The sequence below is a fragment of the Dermacentor variabilis genome, chromosome 7, assembly GCF_050947875.1.
Source record: "Dermacentor variabilis isolate Ectoservices chromosome 7, ASM5094787v1, whole genome shotgun sequence".
Taxonomy (NCBI): Eukaryota; Metazoa; Arthropoda; class Arachnida; order Ixodida; family Ixodidae; genus Dermacentor; species Dermacentor variabilis.
Genome location: NC_134574.1, coordinates 34,758,683 through 34,773,747, shown reverse-complemented (window position 1 = coordinate 34,773,747; position 15,065 = coordinate 34,758,683). Strand labels below are relative to the sequence as shown.

Genomic DNA, 15,065 nt, shown 5'->3' with positions numbered 1-15,065 from the left:
GGCCACAATGATGGTCCAAATTTGGTACACCTGGGGTTCTTTAACGTGCACCTAAATCTAAGTACACAGGTGTTTTCTCATTTTGCCCCCATCGAAATGCGGCCACCATGGCCGCATTTCCGCGACCTCATGCTTAGCAGCCCAGCACCATAGCCACCAAGCAACCGCGGCGGGTGTGCATGTTGTTGTGACAGAAGCGCCACTAATTTCAGGTCCTACATTCGGCCTGCATTGAATCTTCCATAGATCAGGGTAACTCAGCCAAATGTACATTTTGGGCAGCGGTATTAGCGGGGAAAGCACTGTGTACATAAAGGAATCTTGTGTGATTGAATGAGTTCCATTTTTACAGCCAGCAAGGCTGACAGCGTAGATTTAAAGCAGGAGCATTTTGCTGCTGAGCGCAGCATCATAGGTTTGATTCCCAGCTCTGGTGACCGGTGTCCAATGAGAGTGGAGTGCAAAAGTGCTTGCATATCTTGCTTTGCATGTACAATGAGATACCCATTGCACGAAATGAATCTATCTATAGGCGCAAACTGTGGCATATCTCATAGGCTGTGATTTGCTTGAGTGTGTTAAACCCCTAATACTCCTAGGACATTCATGTAAGAGACAAGCATGCTGTTTATAGTGTCTCAGCCGCTTGCAAATTTTGCACTTAAGTCTGATCAATCTGGCTTTTCTGGTTCGCAGAAATCTGGAAAGTTGAATATAGAAAAACACATAAAAGCTTTTCCTTTCAATTTACCGCCATCCCAGAGTGCCATAGTGCTAGTTCCTATCGCAAATTTATTTGGTTAATGTTCTGCCGAGCTTACGTCGTGCTTTTCTGTTGCTGCTCTGCACAGGCCAAGAGCAACCTGATAAACATGCGCCCGCGTACTGCAAGCTCAGACCAGCTTCGCTCCGCCAGCAAGGGTGATCTCTAGCAAGCTGCGAAGCACCAGTCCCCTGTGCAGCCTTTGCTTTTTTTAACAACTGGGGGGGGTGGGACGTTTTCTTCAGCAACGCACACCACTCGGAAGAGGAATTTGCAAAGCTGGGCATCCTCAGAGCGCATCTAGCCCAGAGAACGGACAACGGGCCCAACTAAGAGGCTCTGTGACAGTGTACTTATGTTGTCAACGGATGAACGCTGTTTCCGAGTGCTAGCTCACAGTTGCTTATGTGTAACCCACGCGCACTACAGAGAGGTTTCTCAGTGGCATGGCATTGCTTTGGACTGGGTGGGCACATCGTATTATTCATCTCGGTGAAAAGAAGAAAAAAAAAAAAGAAAGGTGGCAGCCCTTTCTAATCGGCAACCCAAAGAGAAACCTGTGGGGGACATGTTTGGCAGCTTGTTCGCAAAGTGTGATGGTAGCACATGTTTGCCTATTGTATTTTGCTGCTTCTTCTCTGAAGTTTTGAAGGCAGACCATTGTGAGATGTTGTAGTGGCCGTGTCTGCTGTCACAAGAGTAGTGTACTAAATTTTGCTTTGAAGGCTTGTGCATTCACATCATTCTAGGATGTTTCTGTGCTTCGCCTGTCACTGGTGCTTTGTTCGCAAAATATTGAGACTTCATAGATGTGCTCACAGTAGGTTCGTCCTTTACTACTGCAACCATGTGTATGTGCACCAGACGTTGGCTTGGCCCTCGCATATGTTTTCGTGGATAATTTATCGGGCTGGGTCTGCAAAAAAAGAAAGCGTTCGGACACATGCAGTGAATTCATATTTGTATTTTACTGATTTAATGAAAGGAGCCAAGCATCTGCTATGAAAAAAATTGTTTTACTCTGATGAAGTGGGCTGACTTAGAGATCATGACATATTGTACTTACTTTTATGGTAACTTTTAGCAAAATCAGAGTGAAGGTCATTGGAGGGCAACTTTAGATTACAGAAGCATTGACTTGCTGCAATCTGCAATCTGAACAACTTGCCAGGTTGTTGATTGACCTTTTTGGGAGCTCTTGACTGTGCATTAAGTAATCATGGAAACATCATAGTAGCTACGATTTTTTGCTGAATTATGCTTCTTGCACAGCGTAGAATACTAATAGGTGCCAGTGCTGAATAGTACTTGTGCTCTGGTTACTTCATTCTCCACACTTCTTTATCAAAGTCAGTATCAGCCTTTGAAGAGAGTTTAAAACTGTTAACAGCATAAAGGCATGAGCACTGAAGGCACATTAAATGAACTGGTGTAGTGCTGCATGTGCCTGAGGTACCTCACATTTTAGAAATTGTCACCTGAAGCATGCTCTTCTTTGCTGCTAATGGATTTTGCAAAATTTGTTGATGAAGTGTATGGCACTGTAGGTGCTTTCGCATTTTAGAAATTGCCATTTGAAGTGTGCTCTTTACCACTTGATAATGCATTGGATGAAATATTTCTAAGTGCATGTTCCTACAGGACAGTAGATTGTTTAGTGGATGAACGAGCAGGACACAATGTTGTGATCACACAAGAACATTGACTGTACAGAACATGTGCATATACCACTGACAGAGACTGAACTGCTGTATGTGTTATTGACTGTGTGATGACATATAGATTAAGGAACCTGTGACGAGCTTTTGGTCACTTGTAAGTGATGAAAGTTTGGTGTTTCAGTCACAGAGGTTCTCCCTCTCAGATTCTTGTAATAAAGGAAAGGAAATGCCAGTTCAACTCCGTTTAAAGTTTATGTGCTCCTTGTTAAAAAAGACAGCTGGTGAAAATGACATGTATGCCACGTGGCATGTTGCATTCTCATCTTGTTGGTCTTGTGGAAATTAAGGGCAGTGCTAGCTCTACGTGCTGCACGTGCTTCGTTGTGGAAGCATGCTGCATGACATAGGAGCCCCCTAGTGTGTCATTGACCTGACAATATGCACAAGAAAGAAAAAAAACTTCAGTTTGTTTACCAATTCTCTCAACAAATTTCAAAAGTTGCTTGTAATAGTCGAGCAGTTTTATGGTCTACAAAATGTAGGAAATTGCAACTTATATTGTGACATTCCATCCAGCCATCCAGTGCTTGTGATATTGAAATTTTTACTCCTGCAGTTTATCCGTGGTACTGCTGCACCAGCGTTATCATGGCAAACACGATTTTGCATTTCCACACACTTAAGCTTCGAAACAGGTGAATTGTAGCCTCACTTGACCAAAGACGCATGTTGACGCAAACGACATAAGGTATTCTATTTAGGCCATGGCATTTTTAAATGAAAGGGTATCAATTACACTTCTAGGTGAAATCACAGCAACTTGTTCTGTTCTAGAAACACTAGCAGGATTTTGTGCATTACACCTGTGAGACCTGTAAGAAAATCAAGGAATTGAAAGTGCTTACAAACCTTGTGGGCAGCCGCTGTTTATGTATTAAGCTTGTATGCCACATTGCATGCATGCTTCGTTACAACATCCACTGGTCCTGACATGTGGCTCACCAGCCTTTGTGTCTGTAGAAATATGTCCTCACAAGAGAAGGGCTTGCAGTGTTCTCTTAACATTCCGTTTAAGAAATCATAGAGCTTTGTGATCTGAGCAATGCTGTTTGTCGATGTGGGCTTTGCTGCATAACAAGTCTGCAAAGAGGGGGCAGATGATACCTTTTTGCTTGGTTCCTATCGGTAATGCTGCTGACGGGCATGGTGCGATGCTTGTCGTGTCCCTACCACGGGGACTTTGTGGGAAGAGCAGGACAGTTTGTTCTTTCGTCTTTTTTGTTATTATTTATTTTGTTATAATTTCCTTTTTTCCTTGTTTTAACGAATTGACGATCGCTGTGTGCTCTTGTTTGGGCATGTATGTGCATTTTTTTGCACCATGCGCTGTATGCACGCTGTATGCGTGCTATCTTGTGTGCAGCATCACTTGTCAGACAAGAGAGGCTGTACAGAGTTTACATGTACATGTGCGCGCCTGTGTGAGCCGGTTTTTTTCCTTGTGTGTGTGTCCGTGCGTGCATTTGTATGAGAAATAAAAAGTGTAATACACACAACATCTGTGCGTGTGTAGAAAATCTAGCCGCTTGGTATAAGCATTGCGAACACCTCATTTTCCGTGCAGACCTAATTTACCTACATAGTGGTCTCTGGTAACACATTGATGTAGGCAAATAGCCTGCTAACTACAGTCAAGCCACAAAATGTGGTTATTGTTGCTTTGAAATTTGGTCACTAACTCCGTAGAGCTTCCATTTTAGGCAGTTCTCCTGAAAAGATTGCCTGTGTTTCGCTGGTTTCTGTAGTCGTTGTTCCTTGTACAGGTAAGGTGATAAGCTAATACTGAAAATTAAAGGCCTGTGTTTATTACCTCTACTTGTTTCAATCTTATGAAGCGCATCATAGTTGGTTATATTAGGTCTTTCTTGTCTAGCAAAAATGTTTTGTCCCTATTTCAACACGGTTTCACTAAGGGAAAATATACGACTCTGCCACTTACCGCTCTGCAGAATATTTTAGTGACATTGGATCACTCGGAGCAAATAGATGAGTGTTTTATTGACTAGCAAAGCATTCTACAAAGTATCGCATGAAGACGTGATGCATAAACTTGAATTTATTGGTCTTCCTTGTTATTTGATAATGACCATGGTGTTTCTTGATGCTTTTGTTCCCCCGCCCCCTTATGTAATACCCTGAAAGGGGTCCTTAAGGGACAATAAATGATGATTTAGTGAAGAGGGTGGAAGCGTATCTTCAAAATCGAAGTCCGTTTGCTGTGGTGGATGATCAGGCTTCCGATATTCTTTGTTTCTTCTGGTGTGCCACAGGACATTGTGCTGGGTCCTCTGCTATGTTTAGTGCATGTAAATGACTTAATTAGTGTCTAATCTTGTGTGTATATATCTTTCTGCAAGTATAAGGAAATATTGCGTGAAAGTCGCCATGCTGTTTTTTCAGGACCAGTTGTTGAAAGTTGCGCAGTGGTGTCAAACATGGGACATGGAAATTAACATTAAAAAGACAGCCTTACTAAGAATCACATGCATAGTACAGCTTAGTATCTATGTCTGTACATATTACAATCAACAAGTAGTACAGGTAACTGAGCACAAATATTTAGGTGCTACGCTCAATTCAGAAGTTCCCTTGTCAGCTCATGTTTCTGACATTTGTGCATCAGCCTTTTAAAGTTGTGTTTTTATGGGGACAATTGGGAAAAAGCTGCAACAAAGCTGAGATTATTGGTTTGTAAAACATGTATCTTGTCTAAAATAGAATATGCCTCTATAATTTGGGATACCCAAACTAAAGAAGATACACAAAAGCTAAGGGATGTTACAAAGGAAAGCTGTGAGATTTATTCATGGGAAATATAAAAGGAACGACTCCCCTACTAAGCTAATGCATGATAACGACATTCCAACATTACAAATGCACAAAAATTATGCTCGCATAGTGCGTCTGAATAATATTTTAAAGTGTAAACTAGACATGTCCATACCTTCATATTGTCACGTGGTAGTGACGGTCGAGGACAGCAAGAAAACTGTGAATGGTGAAACTAACTTTATTGGGTGAACCTGTGCCCAGAAAAACGGGCTACACTCAAAGCTCAACGAAAGCGGCGAACATAGTCGGCCATCGTAGAAAATTAGATCAGCAGGTCAAGCGCGTCAGCTTTTATACGTGAGCCATCAAAGGTTCCAGAGTAATCGCCGGTGCCCACGTGTCTTCCTAAAAGTTCTACACAATTCGCGTCGCACATGCAATCATATTACCCGATCTTGGGTGAGAACAGACAGCAGAAAGAACAATCGATAACATTTGAGAAACTTTCCATACATGCAGGCGCGTCCCGCGCTGAGCGATAACATTTGTGAGACGGTGAAAAGCGGTCCCCCGGAAAAAGAGATAGAAGTAGACGTGTCTTTGCCCTCCTCTCAAAAAGCATCGTCCCAATGCTACAAACATATCAGGAGAGCAAGAAAACAAAACAAAAAGGACACTTATTAAACAGTAACAAAACAACAAAGAAACAAAGTCCAAAAAGTAAAGTCCAAAGTTGAGCTATGCAACGTCTCAAAGTTCGTTAGTGCTGACAGAACGGCTTAAGTTGAAAAGTTGGTGGGTGGTTTTTTACGTCAAAAGAAAAGTTGAACTGTTGAAAATTACGAATACAAGCTGCTTTGAAAACAAGTACGTGAAACATCTTGCGATTTTCTATTGCGCCTCGTCTCCAAGCGGCCGCCGGCAGAAGCTGAAATTAAACGCCATGACACCCCCGCGCACACGCGGCCAAGGTCAGCCACAGCCGTCATTGTATAGGTGTTCTGTGCGTCGCTCTCTTTCCGGAGTGTGGGTCCCTTGCAGCGTTTGTTCATCGCCGTCGGCGAGGTTTGCACGTGGTCCGTCTTGCACGCATGTACGCACGGTCGTCGATCGGTACTGACTCATTCGTCGCGGCGGAAGGAAACGCCCAGACATTACTGCGCTCAAAGCATTGTCTGTCGTGACATGCCGTCGCACACGTTTCCCAGAGACGAGGTGGTGCGTAAACTTTGGATACGTGCCTCTCAGCCATCACGTCCAGTAGGGAGACTTCAAAAAAAATTGCTTCATTTGCGCGGGCCACTTCGTCGCCGATGATTATGCGACCAACCCGGCTGTGCTTTCTGAAAAGCCTTGGCATCCCGCTCAAAAGGCTCCTGTTGAGGCATAGAATTCAAAGAGCAGGTGCTTAGTGAGGCATTCGTAACTCTCAGGTGTGTTCGCCACCTTTCGTTGCTCTGTGCAACAGATCCCCTCTCTTTCTGTAGTCATGTAGCCGCAGCGGTGGGCGCCTGCCTGTGCCAAGTTTTAAGGAGTTCATCGGGAAGAAGAAGAGAAAGAAGTGCCCAGAGCGGTCCCCCGGAAAAAAGAAGTACACGTGTCTTTGCCCTCCTCTCAAAAAGCATCGTCCCAATGCTACAAACATATCGGGAGAGCAAGAAAACAAAACAAAAAGAAGGACACTTATTATCCAAAGTTTTTGTGATGTGCGAGAGAACCTACAAATTATGTATGATGACATCTACCCAAATAATGCAAAACATCTCATAATATATTAAACGGCCTATTACAGGACCATTTATTGAGTTTATCTATAAGTACGGTCATTGCGACAGACGCCTCACAGTGTGAAGAAACATCTGGAATTGGCATTTTCTCTCCCGCTCTAAACTGGTCATTTGCAATCAGGATTCCGGACTTTTATTCCGTATTTTTGGCTGAATTTCTAGCTGTGGTCCTAGCCTTACGCAAACTTAATTTGTCAACATCGGCGGTAGTAATTATAACAGATTCTTTATCCTTATGTTCCTCGCTCACAGCAAATGGTGTCGCTAACCTTTTACGTACATTTCATTTTCTAGTGCCTGCCCACATAAATTTAATTAGATTGCTTTGGGTGCCTGGGCATAAAGGATTAGTCATGAACGAAATGGCTGACAGTCTCGCGAGAGCGGCCCTCAGTGGCCCTATATTACCATTACTTCCTCCTATAGCCTACCTGACGACTACTAGATTCAGGAGATATACAATTACTCAAGACTTTTTGAACCCAGCTGTAGCAAATTTTTCAGAATATCGACACCTCCTATTCCCTTGGCCTAAAAATTCTTTTCACACCAGAAAAACTGAAGTCATCTTTACCCGATAACGTTGTCGAATACCAAAATTAAACTTCTATCGTCACAGGGCTGGTCTGGTGCCCTCCCCTCTGTGCCCAGTCTGTGGAGAAGATGAAACAATAGATCATTTTTTCTTATTCTGCCGCCGTTTCACTTCTTTAAGAAAAAATCTAGAATCAAGATTTACACAGCTTGGTTTGAGCTTTTCAATTATAAATACACTTTCTCTAGGAGCCTCCTCTCTTGGACAGTGCCTCAGGGATATTTGCTCAAACGTGGAGGATTTTATAATTGCTACAAAGAGATTGTCTTGAATTCTTAAACATTTTATTTTTGTTCATTTCCTCCAGTTAGCTTTATCATTTCCGGTTTTTAATAAAGATAGCCTAATTTCATCCAAATCTTGGCCAATCCCCCACAGTGGGTGTGCGCCATCGCATAAGGAATACCATACCATACCAGAGCTCACTGGTGCTCTGGGCCTCTCGCTGTTATGCATTTTTTTACGCTCTTGCCATTTTCGTGAGAATCATTGCATCAAGGATGAGTAAGAACATGTTCCCACGACCACCTGAACAAGGTCAGTCGTCTACTTCATCGCTCATTTTTGGACGACGTGCCTTTGGAAGCTCGGACCAGCTCGATTCCTGGGAGAGCCCAACGCCAGAAGCCATGGACTCTGACAGCGAGTACACCGTAGTCATGGACCGCCGTATGAAGAAGTTGCGCCGTATGTCGACTGAGGCGACTTCATCGCATCAGAGAGCAAGAATCCTTCATGGTTTCTTACGTGCCGCTCTCGACGTCACACAGCATGAACTCCCTCAGCAGGCAGTTTCTAACCGAATATTTTGAAAGTGTGGCCCCTGGGCAAATTAACGAGATCAGGATCAACGCTCGCAAGAACATCCTGACAATAGATGTAAAAAATTCCGTAATGCTTGAGAAGTTAAAGACCATTCCACAGTTAAGCGCGATCCCCGTCCGCTCCTTTATTACTTTCGGGAAGGAGACAACAACTGGAGTGATTTCCGACGTGGAGCTTGAAATCAAGCATGCAGACCTCAAGAGTCTTTTGAGGTCATCGGTGCGCATTCTTGAGATTCACCGCTTGGGTACTCCCGATGTATCAAGTTAACATTTGCTTCTTCGACATTACCAGCGTCTGTCAAAGTGGGCTACGTTATACACCGAGTACGACCATTCGTTCCGAGGCCTATTCAGTGCCGGAATTGTCACAAGATAGGACACGTGAGCGCTGTTTGTAGAAGCAAAGCCACCTGCTCGCGTTGCGGCGGAGAGCATGATACCACCGACTGTGAGGCGTCCTCATATGAATGTCCCAACTGTACTGGCTCTCACTAAGCGACTTCGAAGGAATGCCCGAAGATGAAACAAGAGGTTCGTATTCTTCGAAAAATGGCCAGAGACCAATCTTCACGTAAAGAGGCTGCTCAAGCTGTTCGCCGAAGTGATCAACGCTCGCGACAGAAGCATCACAAAACCATTTCAGGAGAACTATACCTAGCGTGGCACAAGTACCACGACCACCTCTGCCTGTGCGTGCATCGAAGACAGTAACGGCGTCTACTAATAATTCCAAGGTCCACGAGAGCACGCGGCAAACATTCACCTCCGCCGGCTGATACAGACACGGAATGGCCCTTGCTGCCCTCTAGGCCCACGGCCATGCCAGCGGGCACTAGCGGTCCTCTGCGCCATGAAGCCAAGAATTATAGGGCCAATGAAACCGGGGACACTACGGGCAAGCAAGGAGATGAACACAATGAGAAGGGGAATGTACAAAAAATGCTGAAGCAACTAGTGGAGTCAATGCGCATGATTCTCGGTGGTCTCGAGACTCTGGCCGCTAAATGTGCCCTACAAGTGCTCGCCGTGCTAGAGCCGCTTATTGCAGGCCTTTATATGCTATAAAGATTTTGTTTGGCGCTTGTGCTGTTCACGCAGGGGAGGCCCACACACCAGCTTCGTCCTAGTGCCTCTTTTTAAGTTCACTCGAATTGGTGACTACAGACTTGATGCGAAACCTGATTGTGGCTTCATGGATGACATTTGTGAATGTTTATCATCAGAGTGCTGAACTTGCTTTCACCTTTGCGCATCCTTCTTGCTATGTCATCATCATCCCTCATCACATCTTTATGCCCCCGTTCCCCCTCCCCCTGTGCAGAGTAGCAGGCTAGAGCACCTTAGCTCAGGCCGACCTCTCTGCCTTCTTTCAATTAAATTATCTCTCTATATCTAACCGCAGCGGTGACTGCAGGAGCACCTGTTGAAAGAAGGCAAAATACCCTTTCATTGGCTGTGCAAGAACAGATATTCTCGCGTTGTGACACAGATCGTTCACCCTGCGGATGCACGTCTTTGTCACAAAACAAAATAGTAATGGTGCGCGTAACTTTCGCTATAGTAACTATCGCTGCGTCTAATATTGAATGAAAGCATATGAGCGCTGTTTCAATGGATCAAGTATACAAAACACAGCCAGTGAATGAGCGCCAGACAATAGCATACATGTGTAGTAATCTAAAATGCGCAGCGCATTTATTGCGTACATACATTGCCTTTCCACACGTTGCTTTTCAACCTGGAGCAAAAAAAGACGGATTTTCATAGGTCACTGCATGATCATGCATCGCGTTTTATGACTTGATTGTTCGCACAGCATTTCCATAGTAAATAGAGAGTTTTAGTTTAGGAAACGCAAGCGGCTTGCGTACGCAAGCCGCTTGCGTTCTTTAAACTAAAACTCGTATGCCTAACACGACTAAGCTTGGCTGGTGAAGACACGTAAAGTTGGTTTGCTCAAAACTAAGCGCAACTAATTGTTTGCTGCTTACAGAATAACATCTAAATTGTAATTGAACGAGAATACACGCAAGTCAAAAGTACTATTCTTATCATAAAATGGTATATTTTATTTCTAATAGCTTTTCTTTGACGCCGTAGTGGCGCTGTCAGCTCAAGACGCTATCCGCAAACGCAAACCCCTATTCTAAAACTCTTCACTCTTGCGTGCCTCAACGCTAACACCCGCAAAGCTCTTCGGGGCCCCAAACTATTGGGGCCCCTATTCTAAAGCTCTCTCATGTAACAGCCAAATTCTTTCTATATGGCCACAGAATCGATGTATCTAAGTGATCTGGTCGACAGATCCCTAGCGCAGCCGCCCATCTCAACGAGTTCAACCAGTAAATGGCTTCTCGTGGCGTGAACGCTACAGTAGCCGTAAACACGGCTATGAAACGGCTGGAAAATTCTACACAGGCCGTGCCTCGTCGCGCAAAAACGGAGTGCGCAGCGGTCGAAAGCCGACAGCGTAGGTGAGCACAAAGCGATGAGCTACGACGCTACCTACGATTCAGCAGTAATAGCTGCCTTTCTGCCTCAACGCGGGTCACGAAATTAGGCATTTTACATCCTACGTAACATAACTACGAACTGCTGCTGCTGCCAGCGCTGGATAAAGGGAGGGGGGGGGGGTGTGCTAAGGGAGCTGCGGCCCAGGGCCTCACCTCGGACAGTAGCAGAAGGGGGCCCATTTATTCTTACATGCTTAGTGTATGGAACCATGGGCAACTGAACTTCGAGCGACATGTATGAAGCGAGAAAACAAGAACGAGCAGACGCCCCCCCCCCCCCCCCCCGCCTAATGTAACAGCATGCGTTTAGCCTGATCATTTGGGGAGAGCTTGTCGAGCTGCGAACACAGGAATCCCCGGCCACCCCGGCGGGGCCCTCTTACGAAGCGAGGTGCGTTTGCTTGGAAGAGTTTTCGTTGTTTCCTGTTAGTCCGTCTGTCCAGTGCTGTCTGGAGAGGAGGGGCAAGGTGAAACACTTAAAACATGTAATGTGGGATGAGGACCTAATCTCCCTTGCCTCTCGTCACCACCACGCCACCCTCCACCTCTCAAATAGTTCCGCCGCTGTCCTTCTCATAGAAAGGATGTGCTGCAGTACCAGACAGTGCCTCCCATTCGACTTTTCTTTACAGTGATGGTAGTTTGGGCGGGGGAGGATGAGTCCGATAGCAGATGATGGTGAGTCTGATGGCAGAGTCTATAGGCAGGAAAGAAGACGTCACACGTGCTTTTGTCCGCGTGCCGTGGGGTATGGAATGTTTACTGTTCAGGCTAGGGTTGTGGAAGAGTGAAGGGCCTATCTCCAAGGCCCATTTCTGCCTAGTGGCTGCGCGCGCTCGACGGAAAAAGTAAGTCAGACTGGCCGCCGAACTTTCCAGAAAGAAGCAGAAAAAGATGACTCAGAGGGCGCGTAACGAGGGCGTGTAACTGCCCGCGCTAGGAGTCGCCGTCTCCCCTTCGTTCTTGCACTCGGCGTCGACGGGACGAAAGAAAAACCGAGAACCTCCCATAACAGACGGTTGCTTCAAGCCAATAGGAAGACGGGACCGGAATGGGAGAAGGAGTGAGTTTGTACGGAGGAGGGAATTTGCACGAGGAACTCTATGCGCATGTGAATGGACAAGAACGGCACCGAGAGCGGCGCTGCTGCGCCGGCGTTGAGAGCGCCGCATGCGAAGCAAAATTCTAATAGCGGGTGGTATCCCTCTCCCATCTCTCGTTCGCACCGCCTTGATTGCCTCCTGCACTGCGTGTGTTTGGGCACGTTTCGTGCCGCGCGCGGTGTGTGTTTACGTGTGTGCGTGTGGACATTTCATTCGAAGGGCGATTTACAGTCTGTTTCACATTTAGGGAAACTCGGAGCGCGTTGCATCGCGATGCGGCGAGCGCTTGAGTCAGGCGGCGGCAGCAGCCCGCGCAGCTGCTCGAGGGGCGGGGTCTTGAACGGCGTCGTCTGCTACGGCGGCGCGCGCTGGCCGCATTCTCGGGAAGCGTTCTACTGTCAGTTGCAGGGCGCCGATCTCATGGTTACTGCGTGAAATGAGCCGGTATTCTTTACTAAGCGTTGTGCGACGCCCACTGATACGCCTCGAAGGTAAGTTCATCGCTGAAAGGTGCAGGGCAGTCATAGACGACGTACTGATTCCATACATTCTTGACGGCCCGTTTATGGAAGGCGACTGTATATTCTAACGCGATAGGTCGCCGATCCACACTGCTCCTGTTGTGCAAGAACTGCCGGAAGAGCGCGCAGTCACTCTCTTGGAGTGGCCGCCTCAATCCCTGCGCGCCAACATCATTTAAAATGTCTGGGGCTCGTTGAAAGTATCACTGGCGCAACATCCCCTCTATCAGAAGCCCCCGAGGATAGGCTTCGATCCACCATTGTCAGCGACTGAGACGTGTTGCGAATGAAGACATCCCTAATCAAGTCATTCTACACTTCACTGCCTTCCAGGATGAGCGCTGTCATGGCTGCCGCTGGGGACATGACGAGATACTAACTGAAGTTCCGAGCGTGACGTGTCCGATTCACCGCCGGCGGGCAGGGTCTGCCTGGTGTAGTGAATGATTGTCGAGAAAAATCACTTCCGGCTCATTGTCTTAACCTAAAACATTCCTTTAATCGTATCCGTTTGTTTCATCGTGTTCGACCCCCACAGTTATCATTGTTGAGTGCTTTGTTTTGCTTTCGAGTCAAACAAAGACTGAGCACGTTGCGCGCACATCTTGGTGCGTCTTGTCACTGCTTATTACGGTAGCACATACAGTGAAGAAATATACGTGCACGCGCTCAGTACCCCGGCCTTTCGAAAGAACAAACGAAGCATGCTGTCAAAAGAAGTTTGTGGAACTCCATTATCGCCAATGAAGGCTCGGAGTTTGGCTTCGCACAACGTTTAGTAAAGAATATAAGCTCAGCTCCCGCAGTACCGATGAAATCGGTGCTCTGCCCCTGACAGTAGCACGCTTCCCGACAATGCGGCCAGCGCGCGCCGCCGTAGCAGACGACGCAGATCACGACTTCGCCCCTCGAGCGTCTGCGCCTGCTCGAGCTGCTGCCACCGCACGACTCCATTGCTTGCCGCATCGCGATGCAATACGTTCCGAGTTTTCCCCTAAGTGTGAAACAGAATGTACACGCTTCTATTTGCCTTTAAGAAGATCGGTACGATTGACGATTATTTTTATGGCTGCAAAAGGGCAGCGTCTGTTTAACCGTGTAAGTGACGCTGAGCAGGTAATTGTAAACGACATCGTATGTGCCGCTGGAAAAATCGTCAGCACATACGATGCGGCACATACGAGCTAAAGTCATTTTTGCAGTGTGTCACAATGTTTGCTACAAATCCGTGTTGTCTCTGATGGCGACAACGGACTTCCATCGACACTGTGCGGAAATAAAAAATATATCGCTGCATAGCACAAGTACGACATGCGCACACAACTTTAACTAGTACGTCCCCTACAATATAGAATAGAGGCAGCAATGTAGACAGCTTGGCCATTTTTTAACAGTGCCCAAGAGACGGAAGTTGAAAGTGTTAGTAATCATTCCTGCTTCAGCAATGCCGTCGCGACCAAGACGCGGGCGTGTATCGTCCAGTAAGTCGATCGAGCGATGCAGTGGTGAAGCGGGAATGAACTCCGGTCATGTTCAATGCATCGTGCATGTATTCAATTTCTCGGCACGCGTGAACTTCGGCCACTGCTAGCGCATACAACAGAAGTGGTTTCCATTTTTTGACAGCGCACACACAAACGAAACACGAGAAAGAAGACAAGACAAGCGCTCGTCGAACAACTCAAAGTTTTTATATGAATAAAAGAATTATGTACCGAGTAATTATTAAATTCATGTGGGTTACATATAAAAACCGTCATACACTCAGGAGTGATTAATGAACGCGCTCGCTTCGTTTGCCAGTTGTTTACTTCACTCGGCGCACCGCAGTAATCCATGTCTGTCGTCTGCTTTTTTCGTACCATTTTCTTGTGAATCGGCAGAATTTCACTGGTGGCATCAACCGTTTCGTGTTTACATTGCTGTCGTGACAGTAAACAACGCAATAATAATTTCCGGTCATCCGAAGAGGCGCCGTCGCAAACAAGAGACGTTTCGCGCGCAGCGCGAACTGAACACGGGCACGACCACTAAAAGGGAAGCGGCGGCGGAAACCTACACCCGTTGGAGATGAAATCGTTCCGCCAGGGGAGAAACGAGCGCTGGCGTCTAGGATGAAACTTGGCGTGCGGTCGTCCCATTGGTGCTAGTAACAGAGATGCGGCGCGCGTCTATAAAAGGAAGTTGATCGCGTGCTGCGATTCAGCCCCGAGCCAACAATTAAGCTTGCATAAATCCACCCGCTGAGGAGCTACAGGGGGACGCACCACTCTCGGCCAGCCACGGACCATCCAGGCAGCGTGCGCCAGTCATCGGGACGGTCACCGTTGGACACCCGCGATCGCGTCCGACTGACAAAGTGCCCTGTGAACAATTAGCGTCCATTCATGCGAAAATGCTCGGTCGGAAGCCTCAAAGTGGTGCGTCTAAACGAAAGGCGAAGTTAGAAAGAGAAGAGCATGA

General features: G+C 46.5%; 1 protein-coding gene across 5 annotated transcripts in view; it reads left to right on the top strand.

Moving 5' to 3' along the window:
* The window catches only part of Klc (kinesin light chain), a 170,971-nt gene extending 166,991 nt beyond the window's left edge, over positions 1-3,980 (top strand). For all 5 annotated transcript variants that reach the window (XM_075698382.1, XM_075698384.1, XM_075698381.1 and 2 more), the window contains one exon: positions 852-3,980. In XM_075698382.1, coding sequence (XP_075554497.1) covers positions 852-932 — 81 coding nt within the window. In that variant the 3' untranslated portion in view covers positions 933-3,980. The remainder of the gene's footprint in view (positions 1-851) is intronic.
* Positions 3,981-15,065: the final 11,085 nt, after the last annotated feature.